The 22,249-nt window shown below is 50.3% G+C and overlaps 1 protein-coding gene across 1 annotated transcript; it reads right to left on the bottom strand.

Annotated features, from left to right (window-relative positions):
* Positions 1-2,260: 2,260 nt before the first annotated feature.
* On the bottom strand, positions 2,261-16,533 carry Grk1 (G protein-coupled receptor kinase 1). Its single transcript, XM_038327451.1, has 7 exons — positions 15,826-16,533; positions 14,462-14,589; positions 12,987-13,144; positions 12,492-12,575; positions 9,054-9,178; positions 7,752-7,953; positions 2,261-5,959 (listed from the first exon to the last, which is right to left on the bottom strand). Exons 1-7 carry the CDS (start codon positions 16,522-16,524, stop codon positions 5,661-5,663), a joined length of 1,695 nt encoding a protein of 564 aa, XP_038183379.1. The 5' UTR covers positions 16,525-16,533; the 3' UTR covers positions 2,261-5,660.
* Positions 16,534-22,249: the final 5,716 nt, after the last annotated feature.

The following is a 22,249-nucleotide window of genomic DNA, read 5'->3' on the forward strand; positions in this document are numbered from 1 at the left end:
GGGGATAGCTCCATCCTTCTGCACACCCCAACTATCTTGGGTTGGCAGCAAGTTCTGTTCTAATCTCTACCTTGAAAGTATGATCATACTCTGGGAGCTGAAGGAAAGACACACACGTGCAGATAGATACATGACATCGGAGGGCCACCAAACATGATGCCTACCTGAAGGCTCCAGGGGCCACAACAGGGTCCCCATCTCCACAGTCCTGTCAACGATCCTCATTCACACCATCCAGCGGCCTAGCCGTACTTACCTGAAGAAAAAAGTGTGTGTCTTAGCCAGTGTTCTATTGCTGTGAAGAGACACCACGACAGGGCAACTTTAATAAAGGAAAGCATTTAATTGGAGCTTGCTTACAACTTCAGAGGTCCATTATAATCATGGCGGATAACATGGCTGCACATAGGCCAACGTGGTGCTGGAGAAGGAGCTGAGAGTTCTACATCCAGATCCCACAGGCAACAGGAAGAGAGAGATACTGGGACTAGCTTCAGCTTCTGAAAACCCAAAGCCCACCCCCAGTAATACACTTCCTCTAACAAGACCACACCCACTCCAACAAGGCCACACCTCCTAATCTCTCTCAAGTAGTGCTACTCCCTAATGACCAAGCATTCAAATATTTGAACCTATGGTGGTCATTGCTATTCAAACTACCACTTTTCACTCCCTGGCCCCCCAAAGGCTTGTTGCTATATTTTAATACAGAAAATGCACTCAGTCCCACTTCAAAAGTCCCCATAGTCTATCACAGTATCGACCCAATTTAAAAATCCAAAGTTCAAAGTCTCTTCTGAGACTCACGACATTCTCTTAAGTATACACCCCTGTAAAATAAAAATCAAAACACAAATCACACACTTCCAACATACAATGGCACAGGATACACATTACCATTTCAAAACATAGGGAAGGGAGCATAGCGAGGAAATACTGGACCAAAACAAGACCAAAAATCAGCTGGGCAAACTCCTAACTTGGCATCTCCATGTCTGATGTTAATGGGCTCTTGAGATCTCCAACTCCTTTAAGCTTTGTTGACTGAAACACATTTCTTTCTCTTGGGCTGGTTATGCTCCCTATTAGCAGCTTTCCTTGGCAGGTATCCCACAGCTCTGTCATCTTCAAAATCTTGTGGTTTCCAAGTCAATCCAGGCTTCACATTTACAACTTCAGGCAATGGCCTCTCTGGGCCTCCATGCAGGGACACCGTGGATGCACAGCTGGCCTCAGCAGCCTTCCTTAGTCACAGAGGGAGATTCCACAACCTCTTTCTTCTGTCCTTGACTCTAAACCATGTGGCTGAACTTGCAAAGTTCTGCTGTTTGCTGGGGCTGGAACATGGGCCCCTATTCAACTACATCTCTTGTTATCACTTCATTTACTTCTTAAGATTTCTTTAATTCCTTTTCACAAATTGGAAGTTTATCTGGTAGAGTCTTGCCCTGAGGTCACCACTCCCTTTATTCCACTTAGCATCAGGCTTTTCTTAAATCTCTTTATTTCCTTGAGCACAAGACTTAGCTCCATTACACTTCCTGGAGCCAATTTTCTCCTCAAGTTGTACATTTTGTATTTTTTTTCTTGCTCAGTTTGTTCTTTTTCATTATAGATCTGCATAAGAGTGGCCACTGATAACCCCACGTCATAGTCAATAATAGGCTGTTTAAAATCTCCTCTGCCAGTGCCGTTAATACCAAACTCTTATATTTAGCTTCAGGCAGACTTTTCAGACAAGGGCAAAATATCACACGAACACTCTCTATGCCACTTACTAACATTCTTCTCCTCTGAACCCTCTGAGTCAGTCTATCATAATCTACCTTTTTCTCAGCACCACTGTCTTCCATGCCCCTACCAGGATGGCTCACCAAACCTCAAAAGTGTTTAACTCAACTACTTTCCTAATCCAAAGTCCCAAAGTCCACAATCCACAAACAAGCAGTGTGGTCAGGTCTGTCACAGCAATACCCAGCTCCCTGGTATCAACGTCCGTCTTAGTCAGTGCTCTATTTATTGCTGTGAAGAGACACCAAGACCACAGCAACTCTTAGAAAGCAAATAATTTAATTGGAGCTTGCTTACAGTTTCGGAGGTTTAGGACCTTATCTTCATGGCAACATGTCGGCAGACATGGTTCTGGAGGAGGAGCTGAGACTTCTACATCTGGATCAACAGACAGCAGGAAGAGAGAGATACTGAGCCTGGCTTTAGCATTTGAAGCCTCAAAGCCCACCCTTAGTAACACACTTCCTCTAACAAGATCACACCTACTCCAACAAGGCCACACCTCCTAATCCTTGTCAAGTAACTCCACTCCCTAATGAACAAACATCCAAATATATGAATGGAGGCCATTCACATGTGGGGGCCAACCCTATTCAAACCACCACAGTGTCTGTGTGTGTGTGTGTGTGTGTGTGTGTGTGTGTGTGTGTACCATCTTGTCTAGAGCCAAAGTCTACTTTGTATCGATGTAAAATTCTAAAGTTAACAGTTTGTTCACTTTCCATTGCTATAGCAAAATACCACAGAGAGGGTAATTTGTGAGGAAGTTTATTTAACCCAGTTTGGAAGCTGCAAAGCCAAGATGAGTGACCCCATTTGTTTGACCTCTGGTGATGGCACAATGGACTCACTGAAAGCACACACAGCTGCGAAAGAAAATGTAGACAGACCGGTAGCCATGGGGCTCAGAGGTTAGACTCACATCTGCAGTGGAACCCACTCTCTTACAGCCCAGACAGAAATCCACAGAAATAGCCAAGCCTTTCCAAAGCACTGCCCCAAAGACCAGCTCCTATGCTCACCTCTTAAAGGTTCCATACAATACCTCACAAGAGGTACAACTTCCAAAACACAGAGCTTTGGGCACATGCTAAACCTCCATCAAACCATAGCCAGAGACTTGGGCACTGAGCCTCCCAGACCTCTTGTGATATGACTTTGAGTTTGGAAAGAGTTTCAGGGCCTGCTATAGAATGTCACCATCCTTGATAATTATTTCTATAATTATCAATAAAGTCCATAAAAAATAAAGTCCAAACCCAGTTTGAATACAACACTGTAAAAGTTGACGTGACCCTACTGCTCATAGTAGGATCCTGCCCTTCTCCAGATGACCTCCAACTCCCAGAGTCCTCTCTGTCTAGTCTCAGGTGTCTCCTCCACCTCTAACTTCCCGAGAGTGAAGAATTATGAGAGTTCGTTGCAGAATGAATGTCACCACAGTGATAGATCTCTGAGTAGCCAAAAGTGAAACAGTTCTCAGCGTGTTAGTGACCTGGGTACAAGACAATCTATATCTCACAGGGCTTCCAGGTGGGCTTCCGGTCCTAGGGATGTCTCCTCATCTTGAGGATAGAAAGGTCCTTTCCTTTCCCTGGCCTGTATATCAGCGTCCGTGACCTCCTACAACTAGTAAGGATCTTCTGCTGTCTTCTAGGAGGTTAGAGCCAAGGTAGCCTGGCAACTGTCAGAATCGCAGAGGGTGACCTGCAGCTCCCTGGGATCAGTGTCCAGGCAAGACCTGAGCTCTAGGACCTAGGAGTTTATAAGCTCTAGGGGTAAGGAGGGACCATGGGAATGGGGGAGCTCTCTAGGCTGAAAGTTACTGTACCTGAGAGAACACCTACGGTGGAAGTCCCTTACACTGGTCAAAGAAACCTCTAGGAAGAGGAGTTGGCTAAAGTCTCTACCCAGAGAGTACAGAGCAAGCAATTCACCCTTCTCCACTCAGCACCGCCCCTCTGGTGAAGCTAGCAGTGCCCTGTGTGTACAACCAAGAACATGGCTGCTGGGTGTCTGTGCTCACTAACTGAGCCTTCAAATGTGTCTCTTTGAGGAACACTCAAGCTTACATATGTGAGCAGGCCCGAGTGAGAAGAGCCCTCCCCTGACCAAGAGACACGGAAAAGCAAAGCAGCATTGCTCCGAATTTCATCCCTGCTTGTTGATGGGTCTGCAATAGGCTGGCTAGATTTAGATTTTTAAAAAGACCTACAGAACATCCAGTTAAACATGAATTCCAGACAAACTATGAAGTTTTGGTGGAAGTATGTCCCAAATACTGCTGGGACATACTTACCCTGGGAAAGTGTTCGCTGTTTGTCTGAAATTTAAACTGGACTGCATGTCTTGCTCTGCTGTCTGTAGTGCAGGGTGAGGGAGGACCTAGGATGGAGCCCGTGAAGTCACACAGGTTCCACCGTCAGATCCATGAGCTCTGGGCAGGCCAAACTGGGATGATAGTGTACCAAGGACTAGGCCTCCCCAGAATCTGCTGTGGCTGCAGAAACCCACCCTTTTCCACTCCTCCGCCCCAGTGAAGATGAGGATAAGACATCCAAAGTGCCAGGGTCTTCAGCCAGGAGCATGTTAAATGAGCTCTGGAACATAATGAAATAAAATATGCACGAGCCCTTGATACATATGAGATGCCCTACAGGATGGAGTGAGGGGGATGGTGGAGGATTCACATCTACACATCTACATATCTACAGCACTCAGCACTAGTCAGCCACAGGACTACCGGGTTCCAGGAGGCTCCAGGCCATGATCCAGAAGGTATGGGCACAGACAACCCCAAAAGCCCTTCCAGAGCACCCCACAATTCCAGTGTCAGATTCTCCGAGAAGAGCAGAATCCTGGCACAGACTTCTTCAGCATCTAGCATTAGTCCCCAGGATATCATGTGTGCTAGGCGCATCTATAGCAACATCTGGAATCCTCCACAGTGCAGCTGGCCTGGAGTTTATTGGTGACATGCTTGTTCATGATGCTGGTTCAGTGTTGCCATCCAGTGCTGGCTTTATCCAGCAGTCTTCCAAAATGACCGGGTACATGTAGATCACCTTCCCTCATAAACAAGGAGGGAGTGGTGGCACAAATATGGCCCAGGAACATGACACCCACTACAGGTGTAATGACGGTGTGAAGACTCAGCCATACATCACACATGACATTAACATGTAAAGACTTGGGCTCCCTACCACATGTGACATGACTATGACGATTTGAGTATATACCATATGAGGTGTTGACTGAGAACAGAGACCGTAGCCGTCTGAGGTAGCTGTCTCCATTCTTGAGAGGAAGCAATGACTCTCAGCTAAGACCAGGTCCTTTAGCCTTTCTACTCCCTGAAGATTCACTAGCTCCAAACTGGGGTTCGTGGAGCAGGTGGAGACCCAGTAAAGGCAGCTGAAGAGGCAGGAAACAGGCAAGGAGAGGTTCAGGGTGGACCCCCAGAGTACAGCCCTCTTTGGGGTGCATGAGTGCCTATAACCCTGAACTGACCAGGAGCAAACAGGCCTGCCCTGAAATGTACTGGAAGATCCATGCTGAACGTGGGGTTCTGAGCATCCAAGCTCCTGGCCGCACGTCCATACGCGGAGGTTCTTTGAGAAGTTGTACCTTGCTGTTCAATCTGTGGTGGCTTTTTTTGTATCTTCTGGATGAAATAGGACAAAAGAGTCAGTCTGCCATGTCTGTAGGGTATAGACAGAAAGTCTCGCTTGCTCCACAAGGAAACACAGTTGCATGGTGACCCAGGTGGAGTGAGCACGGGCTGACACCAGGGTCGCATTTTTCCCATGAGCCTCGGTACAATTTCCTCTCTGCACACAGGCAGCTCCGTGCTCTCCTCGGACACTTGGCTAAGAGATGAGACACATTCCCGACTTGGCTGTAGGAGCTGCCTCCTCCACGTTGATTCCCTTCATATCATCTGGCATTTCACCATCTGGGCGCCACACATTCAGGTCCCCAAAAATGCCAGTCTCAATCATCTCCTCCTGCCAGGGAATGGGGCAGTTGCCAGAGGCAAATTCTTGGAAGAACTCTGCGTCGGCTTTATCAAAAACTACACCCTTGACTGTGGAAAAGGCACCCACGTCCTGTATGTTCTTGGCATAGACAGTCCTAGAGTCTGGGATGAACGGAGGGATCAGCATTCCTGTGAAGAAACGTGAAACAGACCAGAGATACCCATGGTGAGGACACTGCTGGGCCAAAAGGTCCCCACAAATGCACAAAAGATCTGCTACTCTTCCTAAATGCTGGCAGAAAAAGCCAGCATCCCAAAGTAGCCCTGTATTTATGTGTGTGTGTGTGTGTGTGTGTGTGTGTGTGTGTGTGTTTGCATGCGTGGAGGCTGGCCTGAAGTCACAATCCTCCTGCCTCAGCCTCCCCAGTGCTGGAGCTACTATGCCAGCTAGGAAGATTTAACAGAAATCCCATCACTTGCCTCCTATACCTTCCCCAGACCCTCTCTCCAAAGTCCCCTTGTGAGCATCTTGAAAACAGGGCCTCAGCCCCTCACAGGGCAACTGCATCTTCTCCTCAGCCCCAGGCTCAGAGCTCTTGCCTAGCCCCGGGTAGGCATCACAGTGATGGATGTTAAACTGAACTCTGCACCCTCCCTCCCCAGAAGCTACAGATGCAGAATGTTGTTCTTACAGAGCCCAGGTAGCGCTCACCTGGTTACTGGCTTTGACTTCCTCTGAACATTTGAGCCTACCCTGTAACCCTGCTATACATAAACCACTAACTCCAGCTTCCCAACAGGCCTGTGTTGGTCCAGGCAGCATGTGGGCACCCAAGTGTAACCTCTTCGCCTGACTCAAGCCTCCTGAGCCCTGCCACTCCCTTGCACCTCAGAGACAGTCCTGGACCTCCTGATCCAGGACCCTTCCTTTCTTTGGGGCCTCATCATGAAGGCTCTGCCAAGAACAGCCCCTCATCGAGTGAGTTGCTTAGCTCTTCCCCCTAAAAGTCACGTCTCTCAAAAGAATCTTCTCCTCCTCTCTGTGGATCCTAGCTCATCCTGTAGTTGATCCCTAATTATGTTGAAAATGCCACCTGGCTCTTCCCCTCCCCACAGATTCCTATAGGGCAACAGTATGCCTTTAGTTACCCTTGAAAACACACACACACACACACACACACACACACACACACACACACAGGGGTATATACACACACAAAACATACATACCACACCACACACACACAGGGGTATACACACACACAGAGGAGTACACATATACACAAACCATACATACCACACCACACACACAGGGTACATACACACGGGGTACACACATACACAGGGATACACACACACAAAACATGCACACCACACCATACACACAGGGGTACACACACAGAGGGGTATACACACAAAAAAAATACACCATACCACACACACAGGGGTACACACAAAAAAACCATACACACCACACCACACACAGATATTAGATGTATATTTAGACATGCACAGGCAACTATCTGTGCACACAGGCACATGAGCATGTGCACACGTGTGGGCTCACACACAAGCAGCTATACACACACAAATACCCAGACACGTGTACACACGGCACACACGGTATCGGTAGCTGCAATATCATGACAAACAATGTGGAGTAAATGAACTTCTCACAGGCAGACAAACCCTGCCACTCTTGAATCCTTGGATCTCTAGAATGCAGAGTACGGAAGAGAAATACCATAAAACAGACCTACTTCTTCAACACTGGCTTGCTACCCACTTTTCCCATGTGACCCCGGTGCCCAGTCCCGGGATACTGGAGATGAATGGAGGACCAGAGACGAGCTGCCAGAGCCTAGCTGAGATCCCACAAGTCCTCCGCTCAGTCCGCAGATGACCCTATGGCTACGGTAGGCCATCAAGGGTCTACAGCATCACCCCCTAAGCCTTCCCAGACTTATGGCACCAACCGTACCGGCTTCAAGCTGCCTCCAGCTGATGTCTTTGAAGAGGATGTTTGCCCTCAGTGCGTCACAGGTCCCATCCCGGAAGCCCAGGCGCTTCTCTGGGTCCTTCTCCAGCAGGGCCTCGCAGAAGTCTTTGCTGGCCTGGCTGAACTTGTCTGGGTACTTCACGGGCTCTGAGATGATGCGCTGCTTGAGTTCCTTGTTCTCCACCTACAGGGCAGGCAAACAGACCACTCCACTCGAGCCACGGCCAATGCAACCCTCACTGTGGTGGGGGTGGCTGATGGCACTTTGGTGGGGCCCTCCTAGGGGCTTGGCATTAAAAGGCTCAAATCTCAGGACAAAGAGACCAAAGTCCCAAGGTGAAGCTCCCATCCGCCTTATCTGCACGTGTACACAGCTAGTCCACTGCCACAGAAAAGGGCCAGCGGTGAAAGTTGCGGCTGGAGAGTTTGGCCGGAGGGAGATCTCACTCAGCCATCTGACAGAAACTTAAGGTGAGAGCTTGCCTTACGCCTCCTGTTTCCCTCCTGGTCTCCTGCACAAAGCGTCCCCCGCACAAAGCATCCCCCACACCAATGTATGATAAACACAGTGTGGCTTACTCCCCAGACAACCCTTGTGGCAAGGCCAACACCCCAGCCTCTCTCCTACAGGCGTGGACAGACCGCGTAGCCTGTGAAACCCGAATGCGCAGGGCTGTTAGAGCGCACGGCTTTCCCTAACGCCTGTCACCTGTCACCATGGAGGCCTAGGAGTCTGAGACCCTACTCCAGGTGGGGTCAGGATTACATGACAGCATAGAGCTGTAAGCTCGGAAGAGGACAAGACAGTGACAAGCAGGTGGGCCCTGTCCCTGCTGAGACATAGGAGATGGTCCCAGGCTTCTGGCCCAGACCAGTCTCTGTGTAAACAAAAATGAGGAGCAGAGAGAGTGCCTGGGGTGTTGTTCGAAGTCCCAAGATCAGTGGCCTGGTGGCCACAGTTAGCTAGGGACCCACCAGTGGCCTCCTTTGTGTAGTCTGCCCCAGAAGGGACTAATGCCCGCTATCTTACAGGGAGACCCGGCCCAGTCTTAGCTAGCTCATGTTCGCTCTGCCACCTGCTGTCTCTGCTGTGAAAGGGCAGCTTTAGAATTCCTCAACAGCACCACCTACAGGTGGCAGGACAGGCAGGCCTTGGGACAGAACGTCACCCAGGAAGCAGGACCCCAGAGACTACACCCCTCATACAGTCCTTGGCACAACCCACCCATCCAAGTCTGCCCCAGAATGGACCTTTTCAGGACTTTCCTGACAGGCAGCACCTACCTTCTCTCCTCGGGCTCGGAAGGGTCCTCTAGCTGCAATCATCTCATACAACGTGACCCCCAGGGCAAAGTAGTCCACAGAGAAGTCATATTCTTCCCCACGAAGGAGCTCCGGGGCCATGAAACCTGCCATCATGAACACATGTAGATTTCAGATGCAGCTGTTTTCCCATAGCATGGTCCCTACCAAGCAATTGCAGAACAACTGAAGCTTTCATGATTCACCCCCGCCCCCCACCGGGGGGTCTCACCACCAGTGATTTTGAGAACAGAAACCTCTTTGTTGTCACTGAAGGACAATTGAACTTAACCGTGGCTGCTACCCACTGGATGCCCACAGTTGTAACAACCAAAAATGTTTTCCAACATAGCCAAAGCTTCCTAGGGGCAGCATTGCCATGGTCAGGAATCTCAGTCCTCGTGTGTAATATGAAGCCTCCTTTCCCCTCCATGCAGACTCAGGACAATGTAAACAGGACAGCATACTGCGTGTAACTCATGGGGTAGACAGATGCAGACAGACCTTGCTGTGGCTTTCTGACCCCTCTCCTCTTACAAGGACGTGGAAGTGAGAGCCGTGCCCCTGCCATGATGCAACGTGGGCCAGCGACCTAGGTGCTGCCGACAAAGCCCGATGGATGCCCATGAGGTCACAGTCCTATGCCTTCCTCTAACACTCTGTTACTGGCAGCACGAACCTTCTTTGAGCACCTACAGGGAAGCCACAGCTGGGCTCTCTTGCAGCCCCACCGAAAGCAGAGCACACACCTATCACGTTCAGCCTTCAGCAAGGTATGGAGCTGCCTGATAATGAGGAGGGAACTTGCTGAGGACGGCAGGCAAGAGGAAACAGAGCCACGAGTCTGGCTTCACAGAACAGTGCCTGATCACACAGCTGCTGTGTGGCCTTCGAGACAGAAATACCCTTCCTTGTCCTCCTAGCTGTCTGGTCACAACTCGGACATGTGCCTAAAAGTCTCAACCCCCTGCCACACAGCACACATGCTAATGCCCAGGGTCTACAACACAGTGTCTCCTCCCACCTATCTTTGGACTTGTTCCTGGGCCCCTCGAGGATTAGCCCTTCTGGAAGGTGTGCTGTTGACAGTTCCTCCCGCAGTCATGCACGCCACTTCTCCACTCCAAGACACCACCAGTGTTCACCCAGCACCACTCCCAGCCATGCCAAGCGAAACTCTGATCGTGTCACCCTTTACAAACAGCAATGCCACAGCAGAGCCGGCACCCATGGGTTACTGGATGAAGGAGCAAGAGGATTTCTGCTTCCCCTGTAATGAACTCGCCCCCTTGTGGCAGGAAGCGGAAGACAGAGGCGCACCTTTCCTGTATTCAGAGGAAGAACCTCTCCCATGCACAACCTACAGCCTTGACCTGAGCTGAGCGCCGCAGAGCACGGAGAACTGTCAAGAACGGTGCTCATTGGTTAGCACTTTTAGAATAGCAGCTTCTAGTTTGCCTCCTAACTTGGCATTTCCAGACTATACTGGAGTCCCAGCCAAAGATGACACTGGATCCACCTGAAGCATCAGTGCCAGCTCAGTGAGGTGGTGATTAGGTAGGCAATGGTGCCCTCTTGTGGCCAATCGAGCCTCATGCTCAGTCCTGAGCAGGACCAGTTTCCAGTCTCACATCTTGCTTCAGTGGATCTGGTACTTGCAGTGGATGAGAGAGATCCAAGTGGAGTTTGGACTAATTCACGAAAGCAGGTGCAGCCGTGTCTTCACACAGCTGTGCGATGGCTCCAAGACACGCTGTTTCCAGAATCCTTTCCCCAGATCTCTGTCACCCTGTGCCTTTCACGGGGCCCTCAGCACCCATCAGCAACCGAGACCCAGGCTAGACTGTCACCATGCCTCCTGGGGACCAGTATGGATTGTCCTACCCCAGAATGTAGGAGGAAGCTCTTGTCCCTCTGCCCACCATGGCATCAGAGACAGTCTCAGATGGTACCTGAGGCACAGGGTCCTGGTAACAGAGGGACCTTTCTGTGACCCAAAGCACTATATATACCACCACTCTATATACATCCCAATATAGGTACTGTCTGAAGCCAGAGAGCCCAGGGAAGAAGGAAAATATCTAAGAAATTCTGTCAGACATCAACCTGAATATGAGCATCTAGAATGTGGAGACAGGAAGGACTTAACTGCAGGTGTGTCTGCTCCATGCAAGTGCCGGGTATATAGTCACTTAACAGACTCATGAGCCTATGTGTTGTGTTAGAACCAGGGCTCTGACAGATTAAGCACACCGTCTGAGGTCATCTAGCCACGAAGCATGGGCCTGGATCATGCATCCACTTCACCTGACTCACGTCTCTTCTCTCCTCTACACAGGCTGCCTCTCTCCCTTCCTCTGAAGAAAATGATGAAGGAAGCAAACCACAAATGGCCACAAGTGTGCACACACTTAAACACAGATACATCCACAATCATACATATATGTGCAAGTGCACATGTACACAAAGCATATATACATCCAGAGATGCACACTCGTATACAGGTACTGAGCATCCACACAGAGATGCCTGTACACATTCGCACATGAATGCACTCATATGTTCACAGGTTCATGCATGAAATATGTGCATATACAGAGGTGCACATAGGCATGTACATGCACAAAGACATATTTGTAAAGATGCACATACATACATATTTGCATATATGCACACAGAGACAAAAGGAGTTGTGTGCCTACATGCATGTACAAATAGATATTCACAGATGTTCACAGATGCATATGCATGTACAGGCTCATCCATACATGTACTTAGACATAAAGGCATCCATGTTCACACTCAGTCACACCTACAAGGCATACAGCTGTATACACCACACGAGATCAAGCATACATGTGAGAATGTGTGTACACACAGGTATGCATGTGTACACACAAAGACACACGTGTGCATACCCTGAACATTGGTGGATACCTACCAGGGTTTTACTGATGCCTAGCAAGGGCTACCTGAGGAAAGTTCCTGTCCCCAGTGCTCTGTGACGTGACCCACACGGTGACCCCATGGCTCCTGCTCTTTCATGAGACACCCTGGACAAATTCATTCTGTCAATGCTCAAGAAGCCACTTAGTGTGCAAGTCTTGCATTCTCTCTGCCCATCAAGGTACCAAAGGGGCAGCTTTGCCCAGAGGGTGAGGCAGTAAGCCAGCAAAACTGCTAAGGCAGGGTAGGGGTTATCATGGCAGGGAACAAACAGTTCTTGAGCTGCTGGGCGAAACCTGACTGCCACTGTTTACTCTAGGGGATAAGGGAGCCACGTTCCACAACCCCCACTCTCTGTATTACCACCTTAGATCTTGGGGGCCTTGCTGCTGCTGGCTCTGGAAGAGAGGATGACCCAGGCCTCTTCCTGGATGCAAAGCCTCTCCAGGCCCCTCCTCCAATCTCAGGTCTTACCTGGGGTCCCTGCATAGCCCTTGGTCTTATCCTGCCCTTCCTTCAGCTCCACAGCCAACCCAAGGTCAGAAATTCGGATATTGCCTGAAAGTAAATACAAGCTGAGGTTACACTCATTTCACAGAAGAGAGGTGCCAGGTGAGTCCTGGGCTTGGCAATGCTCCCCTGCACTGTAGGAAAACGCACTCCACATGTTCTATGTACACACATACCACACTCTAGACACATATCCACTTCCCACAAAGACATATCATACACAAAGTAGGCGTACCAAACATACCTTACACACAACGTGTAACCCCTGCCACACACATATATACAGAAAGACAGACAGACACACACACACACACACATACACATACACGACACAGTTTACACCATGGTCCTTTATACCCTATCACCCACTCGGCCCTCTGCAGTGACTTTCAAAGAGGCTGACGACACCATGCTGTGGACCGCTTGCGCTGCTGTGGCCTCCATCCCTCCAGGACTCACCGTCATTGTCCAGCAGCACGTTCTCTGGCTTGAGGTCGCGGTAGACGATGCGTCTCTGATGCAGGTGCTCCAGGCCACTGATGATCTGCGCTGTGTAGTAGATGGCACGTGGTTCTGGGAAGCCTGGGTTCTCCTCATCCACATTGTAGATGTGGTACCTGTGGGCCGAACACCACGAGAGGTACACACACCCCAGGACTTAAGGGCAGTAAACGCAGAAACAGCCTGGGTCTCAGGGAACACGCATGTCAACACAGCATGGTTACCTTGGGACCAAGCATCGGTGTTCTCCTGGAGAAACCAGGGCTAGAGGCCTCAGAGAGCTCACACCTTCCCCATGGCCATTAGAGGACATACAAGCTTGTTACTTAATGCCTCCTTCCTCTGGACCCCAGAGCAATACCAGGACAGGGCCAGGGGAGGGGAATCAGCCTCACTTTCTTAAAACACAAGCGGCTTCCAGCTTCCTAAGTACACCCGTGGTCTGCTCCAGCAGACATTGAACCCTTGGATGGATTTGACAACGGCCCCTCCTTCGCTGCGGGCCTCTGAAGTCTGTCCTTCTTTGCACTCTCTCTTGCACGTCCCACCTCAACACCTCACAGGGAAGTGAAGCTCACAGCTAGAATGACCTAAGCTGCAGGGAGGGTGGGGGCAGACCAGGGGCCTGGAAGATAAGCAGAGGCCCCTGGGGTGGGGGATAGAACAGCCTGCCATGCTAGAATCTCCCAGCATTCCTTGCAGCCCTCTTCCCCTTCTACAGGATTCTCGCAGACTGGCTGTCTAACCCCATATTGCTCATCTGAAGAAAAGGCAGGTGGCTCTGTCAACGGTGATGTTGATAAAGAAGAGGAGAGGAAGGGAAGGGCACAGGTATTTGGAAGTCATAGCTCCCTTCAGTGACACCCGGCATTCCCAAGGCACCCCAGGGTCTCACCGTGTTAGCCTTCTGCACCAGGTACCCAAGAATCTCTTCATTTTAACTTTGTGTGCCAGTTACCCTAAGGTCCCACCCTGTTCCATCCTCCTGACACTGACTTGGTCATTATGATTATTCATTTCTTTTTTACAGAACAGGAAACTGAGGGAAAGAGTGGTGAAGTCACCAAGCCAGTAAAAGTCGTGACCTGACCTCCCCAAGGATGCAGGAACAACCTCAGAGCACCGTCAGGCTCGGCCACCCAGGCACCGTCAGGGGTGGTACCCTCCTGTGCAGGCCATAGGCGAGTTGGCTCTAGCTGGTCTTCCAGGTCTCTGTCCCTACTGATGGAACTGTTTATTTTACTCTCTTAGCCCTCTCAACCCTCGGTATCCCCATCACCGCCATTCACAGCACCACGCGCCCTCTGTCACCTGTCCCCAACAATTGCGGGGATACCCAAGAATGGGCAATGACAGATAGCCTAAGTCCTGGACCCAACTGGACATGAGCTGGGTGCCCTAGTTGAAACAACCCCAGGTTTGGACACCATTACCTTATGTCACCTCCATTCATGATGGTCATCACCAGACAGAGGTCAGTCTTGGTCTCGAATGCGTAGGCCAGAGACACAATGAACCTACTGTGCACCTTGGTCAGGATCCTCTTCTCAACTATGGCACCCTAGAAGCAGAGTTGTGGTCCTTAGTTCTCAGGAAGGCACTGTGGAAAGCAGCCTGCTTGCTGGACACAGCATGGGGCAGGCTTGCGATGGGTGGGGTCTAGCATGCATTCTCTCAGTCAGGGGTATAGCCAGCCGTGGTGTCCACCAGGACGTCCCCATCACTGCCCCACCTACCCTCTTTCTGCGCCTTGCTCGCTCCACCGCCATCCGGTCCTCGCTTGTATCTTAGCTAACTCCCAATGTAGCTCAAGTTTCCAGCAGGCCCTACTTTATTGTTCATCTAAACATCGCAAGTGTGGAAGGGATGAGGATGGTGGGCTGAGCCATCTCATTCTGCGTATGTCTCATCGGGTCACTGAAGTCAGAAAAGTTTCAACGTTGTACTGGGTTGCATGGAGATGTAGGTGACCCAGAACTCAGACCATGGAGACCGTTGAACCCACCCAGCTTCGCCTGCCTCTGCCTCCTGAGTGCTGGGATTAAAGGCGTGGGCCACCACGCCTGAGCATAAAGCTCTTCTTTAAAGATTAACATTAGACCACCATGAGGTGCGGTCCCCACGGCCCCTGGTAAAGGTGCCTGATTTGTCTGGCACTTCCACTTGCTGTTTGTACCTAATGTTTGACCTCTCATTGAAGTCTCGGGGCCCTGCTGGGGGCTGGTGTCTGCCCCTCAGAATTTCACAGCATTATCTCTACTGTACAGTGGGGCTGTGTTCCTTGGACAATAAGCGGATTTCACTGATCCTGCCTTAACCGGACACTGACGCCACCAAAGAAGGAACTAAAATACCAGCAGCCTGCCTAAGTCCTCCAGCTATTTTGGTCCCCTGGAAACCTGTGTTCAGGAAAAAGTAGTCCTGCACTCCAGCATCACAGAAAGGTTCTGCCTCATGTCAACAGTGCCTGCCGAAGTGATGTTCCCCTGGCAGAGTCCTGCCTCACTTACTCCTGCATGCAATCGCAACAGGAGCCTCGCTTTGAAGAAAATTCGAGATAGCCAGATACATGCTCCAGACAGCAACCGGCTCTCCCCCGGAACTGCTCCTCAGTGTGGGGCAGATGAACAACTGCCCGGCTAGTGGCTGCCTGAGCTGGGGGTAGGAGTGGGGGGAAGTGTCGAAATGGCAGGATACACGCACAGTAGCTAAGGCCCACGTAGACCTCCACAGATGGGTGGCCGACATCTTCCCATCCCTCCAGCCCAAGAGCATCTCTGTGTGCCGGGCTCCCTACCTGGTAGCCCTTCCTTTTCTTCAGCCGCTTCTTGTTGAGCTTCTTGCAGGCATACATCTTGCCAGTGGCCTTCATTTGGCAGGCGGACACCTCCCCAAAGCCCCCTTTCCCCAGAACCCTGAAGTCCAAGAACCAGTCTTCACCTATGGGCTGGGCTTCCAGCCATTTCCACTGGAGGAACCGCAGGAAGTAGAGGCTTTCGAGGTACTCCTGAAAGGGGGCCTGCCTCAGGTGATCCAGGGTAGCCTGCAGCACAGGCTGGAAGAGGCCATCCTGGCTCCCAGGGGGCCCTTCCCTCACCTTTGCCACCATGCCCTGGTCCAGAAAGCTACAGAAGTGTGTGGCCTGTGGGTCCAAGTACTCAGCCAGGATGGCCTGTGCCTTCTGAGGCCGCAGGTCACCGTCGGCTGTGTCGTAGTCCTCAATGTCCTTCCAGAGCTCCAGAGCCGGCACGTGTCTCTCATCTGTCTTCAGGAACTGCTGGAAGAGCCTCTTGCCAATGGGCTGCTCTGAGCACAGGCTGTCAAACTCCAAGCTGAGACTGTCACGGAGACTCTCGCACTTGGACAGTGGGGGTAACCGGAGCTTGGCCAGATACTTCTTGTCCCGGGAAGAGGGGGTGCTGCTTCCGTCAAAGCTGCCACGGGCAGCAATGAAGGCAGAGTTGGCCACAACAGTCTCCAAGGACCCAAAATCCATCCCGATGATGTCTTGTGTCCACTTCAAGTGTTAGGACCCATAAGCTGAGGTGAAGCTCAAGGAACCTGCATCTAAAGCAGACCTGACCCTATGCCCTTGGCCTATGGCCTTTCCTGCCCTTGTGGGACAAGGGAGGCATGTAGCTGTGGCCAGGATGCTTGGGGAGCCACTGAGAAGCCCAGGGAGACCAGGGCTCACAATCATCTAGCTAAATCCCAGTCCTGGGGTCACCAAGGACACTTTAGGGGTGACAAAACAGGTGCCAGAAAAAGACAATCCCCTAAGCTGCTCCTAATCGGATTAGAGTTCAGCTGGGCTCTCTTCCCCTGGGTGCTGCCTTCGTGTTCCCAAGGTAAGGGCACACCGCAGGCTCCTGGAAGCCCCTGGGGAGCAGTTCTGTCTTTCCCAGGCCTTGGAAGGTGCACAGGACCTGTCTGTGTCCTGCTGGGATGTGGGTCTGCAATAGAGGGCAGACAGTCCCAGCAGTAGCCTCCATTTGTACAAATGGCTGTTTGCCACACTGTGTTTCCTTTTTATCTTCAAGAGAGTAGCAGGCCAGAAGCCTCCTAGTAACAGGAATGGAGGTGGGGGAAGCCCACAGTGACCAGTTTCCCCATCTGTGAATGAGATCACGGACACTTGATGGTGTGATCAACCAGTCTTCTTGAAGAATTGCCACAAAATTGTTAGAGGACAAAGACAGGGCACAGGAGAGCCAACGACCTTCACGTTGAGTCCCCTGTCAAGCCAGAAGACTCATGGGACATGAGCCGGGGATGCACCTAGGACACAGCTGGATTCAGGTGGGCATACATGAGACAGACTTGAAACATCAGGGACACATCTGGGGCACACTCAGGACCCAGCTTAGACAGTAATCATACCCAGGACACACCCAGGAATGGTAGAAGGTAAGGGCATGTCACCATCTCGTGGGGACCTCAACTGCCATGGCTGAGGTGCTCCTAACAGTTGGAGGAGGAGCCACAGGGAGGGAGCACTCACAGGGGGGAGAAAGGGAAGTAGTGTAGAAATCAGAAGGCTAAAGGAGCTTCAGCCCACCCACCTCCTCTGAGGGGCAGCAGGGTGCATCAGGTGAGGACAGGGTCTCCTATTGTGACTGAGGAAGAGAAAAGAGAACCTTCTGGTAAATGCCAACCCTCTCTCTCACCTCCCACCTCTTAGCAAGGGCTTGTGACAGGAAGATTGGCAAGTAAATATTTGAGGTAAACAATATCTTATTGTCCCCAAGTGACCTGTGCTAGTCCCAGCCCTGCCACTTAGCAGCTGGTGACCTTGGACAGACCATATCTGATTCTTGTACCAATCAGGACGGAAGGGGACATGGTTCTCAACCTCTGGGTACCTTGTCAGCAGAGCCACCCAGAGCACTGAAATCCACATTCCACCTGGCTCAGAGGGCTGGCAGAACTCAGGCCTCCATTTCTGACAGGCTCCTGAGTGGTTTACATGGAAGCCGTGGAACAGGACCAGGAGAGGTTTAGGGCTGAAGAATTCCAGACTGCCTTCACACCAGGAAGGTCCCTTGTGGAGGGAGCTGAGGAGAATTTGGCGACCAAAGTAGGACAAGTTTGGTTCCTGGCCCAGAATATTTAGACAAAGTCTATAGTGTCTCCCAAACTCATCTCTGCGTATCCTTGTTATCTAATCCTTTGAGGTAATGACAGAGTACACACAGCTGAGGGGTGGTGAGAAAATGAGGGGAAATAAGGAGAGGTGTCCCTCAACAGTAATAGCAGATACCTGACACAGGAGTATTAGATTCAGGGTACCCATGGCACCAGGACCCCTGAGTTGTCCTTTGTAGACAAAGCCTTTCCCACACCCTCAGCCCTCCGGGTACCCACAGGTCCACTCTCTGTACTACTGCAAGTGTGCTGTGTGAGCACGGGCCCTTTGGGGGACTAGCTTTTCCCTCTCAGAGAATTCTCTAGAAGTGGAGGCAGGTGCCCACAGCAAGCTCCTTCCTTCCTGTGACTGACTATTGGTCCATGATCCATGCAGATGCTCCATGATCTAACCAGACATCCAGAGAAGGACATTTGGTATTCTCTCCAGGTTTGGGCTGTTACACACAATGCTACTATAAATGTTACTGTATTTTTGTCTGTGGATTTCTACTTCTCTGGGATAAATGTCCAAGAGTGTAATTCTGGGCAGCTATGTGTTTGCTCTAAAAACAACTGTCCAGGGATGTGCCTGTCTTTCATTCCCACCAGCAGCCATTGAAGCCGGATACCCACATCCTTGACAGGACTGGAAGCTTCCTTGTTTGGCCATTCTGCCCTGGTAATGTTCTTCATTAGCATATATTAATTGTACAAAACAATGAGTCTCTCTGTGACATTTTCATACATGCATAATGTACTCTGAACATATTCCCTCCCCCATTACTCTCTGGTTTCCCCTCCTCTTCCCACTGATTTCCTTCCTAAATAGCTCCCCTCCCCTCTATTTTCACGTTTCTCGTAATAGCTTTGTTTCTATTTTGTATCTATTGGGCAGAAGTGGTTCTGTCCAATTTACAGGTTTCTTTTTATGGATTCCTTTCTTGGTGTTGAATCTAAGGGCTCTTTGGCTAACCCTAGGTTCACAGATTCTGTCCTTGTCTTCTCCTGAGGGTTGGAGTTTCACTTTACATTCAAGATCATGATCCACTTTGAGTTCATTTTTGGAAAAGGTAGGAGATACAGTTGAGGCTTTTTTTCCAATGAAGGTCCAACTACTTCAGCACCATTTGTTGAAATGTAAGGGCAAAAGAAGAAAACCAGCTCCACAAAGTTGCACATGTTCACGTGTACACACACACACACACACATACACATGCACACACACACATACACACGCACATACACACATACACATGCACACACACATACACACGCACATACACACACAATAAATACACATACACTCACATGCACTTTATAAACACACACACAGTCCCTCACACACACCATAAACCTTGTGAACAAATAATCTGAAATTTTACTTTATTAACAAAAAACATCATAGAAATAGTATGATGAAAGCCTAATGTTCCTGTGTTGTGTTTCGCAGGAGATCTCAAGGTAAAAAAATTTTTAGTATACTTTGCTCCAAGTTCCACCATGGTCAGACCCAGGGCCACACCCCAGCGCACACTCTCTTTTTTGGAGGAAATTTGTGTTGTGCTGTCAGGGACTTATGTACGTGTTTGCGTACACGCACGTGTGTGGGTCTGAAAAAAAATCTCATATATTCTTTAACTATTCCTCTGCTGTTGAGCCCTTAGGCTGCTCCTGTAGCTCAGCTGTTGGGAATACAGCTGCAGTAAACCCCGACGTGTGAGCATCTCTGGGTGTGCTGACCTAGAGTCCTGTGGATGATAACCAGGAAGGGTGCAGCTGGGCATGGGGAAGGAAGTCCAGCTCTAAGATACCCTGTTAATGTCCTGTGTTCTCTCTGTGGTGCCTGCTCCTGTTTAATGGAAGGAGTTGGTAGAGGCAGGTGCTTTTTTGGGTCTTTTCCCTCCTTGTCAAAGTCCAGTGGAAATTTGGAGTCATTAGAGGTCATGTCTCATCGTCACTGAGCCTCCCTTCCCAGAAGCCTGCATCGCTGGCTGCACTGCTGAGTCAGCGGATTTCTGGGGCCATCAATTGGCTTTTTCTTTTCTTTTTTTTTTTTTTTTTTTTTGCCTCGATTGGACTCTGGCTTTACAGTCATCCTTGGTTTTTGTCCACTATCCATTTCTGTTTCCCATGGGTCTGTAGCTAACACAGCTTCAAGGGAGTTCTGCATTCAGCTTGAAAAGGTCCCAGAACTGCCCTAAAATCTTCCTACTTCTCTCCAACAGCCAAAGGCACGGAGCCCAGAAGGTTACCCTAGCACAAACCGTAGCTGAAGCTAAATGAGGAGGCAGGAGAACAAAGATTCCATTTGCTTATGGCTCAGGACAAAGCACAGCGTCGGTGGCTTCCCATGAAGTCACTAGAGCCTGTCTAGACTTCCGCCCAGACCCAGTGGCATGACCACTGAGCCCTCTAGCCACCCTCTCAGGCAGGTTTGCTGGCAGCACATTCTCTAATTTCCCCCATTTGACAATGTCTAAAATTTCCCCTTAGCTCTGAAGATTTTTTTTTTCTAGACATGGGACTCTGGCTTGGTCATTCTTTTCTTCAGACACTTTTTAAAAAAGATTTATTTTTCTTTCATGTGTTTGGGTATTTTGCCAACATGTATGTAAGTGCCCTACATGTGCTCATAGGGATCAGAAGAGGAAATCAAATGCCCTGGAACTGGAGTTATGGATGGTTGTGAGCCGCCATGTGGATGCTGAGAACCGAGCCCAGGTCCTTTGTAAGAACAGTCCGTGTTCTCAACCACTGCACATGTCTTCAATGTCTTCAGTCCCCTTTCAACACCACAAAATCATTGTGAAATTTATGCTGGCCACTAACACCATGTGTGGAGGAGGGGGGGTTTCACAACTGCCAGGTGGGGTAGAAGTCTGGGGCTCCTTTTTCTGGAGCTCTTCGGTAGGGCACCCAGTTCTGTGTTCCCGGAGTGCACTATGGGAAAACTACCGTCTACCAAGATCTCTGTCCCTGCTCCTACAGGCACATGGTCAGGTCACTCTGACGATCTGTGTGTGGTCCAGAAACTCAGAGGTGGAAAGATGGAGCTCAATGAGGTTCAGAAATAGCTCACGTTTTGTTTGCACATAGAGCACTTCTATGCCCACTAACAGGTGATGGTTAGGTGCTCAGATGCGTTCAGGGCCCTCTTGGCCAATCTGCAGGCTTGGGTCTACACATGCCAGCTCTAGCCCCACAGGCATCTTCAGGTGCCCACACATCTGGCTCCAGACCTACAGGCAATTTCCAGACCCTGCACATCTGGATCCAGGTCCATGTAAGATGGGCCCCATTTTGGTACAGACACCGTCTTGTACCAACACATAGGCCCTGGACCCATGGGTTGTGAGCAGCGAGATCTCATGCTGTTCTCTTGCCTTTGCAATCCTAACATCGTGAGAGGGTCTGTGACAAAGGGAATGCACAGGGCTGCTTCTCTGAGAAGGTAGAAGCATCCAGGCTACAAGCATGTAAATCCTTTTTAAATGTCAGCATTGTCTGTTCGCAGGCAACTAAATCATATTGGGGGGGATGGGTTGCGCAAAATGAAAGTCAACGGCTTATCAGGATTGTTCTTCTTCCCAAGAATCCAGTTTGGTTACGCAGTAACTAGGAGGGAAAGCCTGCGTAGATGTGACAATAATGAATTCCTGGTGGTGACCGTTCACATGGGCCAGGCTTTGTCCTAAGTACACTTGGAAAGGTATAGAACATGTCCCCCTTCCTTGGCCCACCCTCCCCTTTCAGTAGACACCTGGCCATGGGACGCTGCTTTCAACTCGAGTTGGTTGTGCATTCAGAGCATTTGGGGAGCCTTTCCCATCTGCCACACAGGACAGAGGCTGAGGGACAGCTCTAGAGTGCCGGGTGGGGACAGCCAGCCCGCATCTGTAGCCCTCGTGTGTTATCCACGAACACTCTTGAGTGGACCTTTGCAGGCATCCAACTGTCAGCAGCCCATCAGGGTATGAGAACCACATAGGCTCCACCCAGCAGCTTCAACATCAGAACCTCAACAACAAGAAGTTGGGACAGAAGAAACAAAGCCGAGGAGCGCCCCCAGATCCTGGGAGTGGGATTCTCCCTGC

Source organism: Arvicola amphibius, chromosome 4 (assembly GCF_903992535.2).
Source record: "Arvicola amphibius chromosome 4, mArvAmp1.2, whole genome shotgun sequence".
Lineage (NCBI taxonomy): Eukaryota > Metazoa > Chordata > Mammalia > Rodentia > Cricetidae > Arvicola > Arvicola amphibius.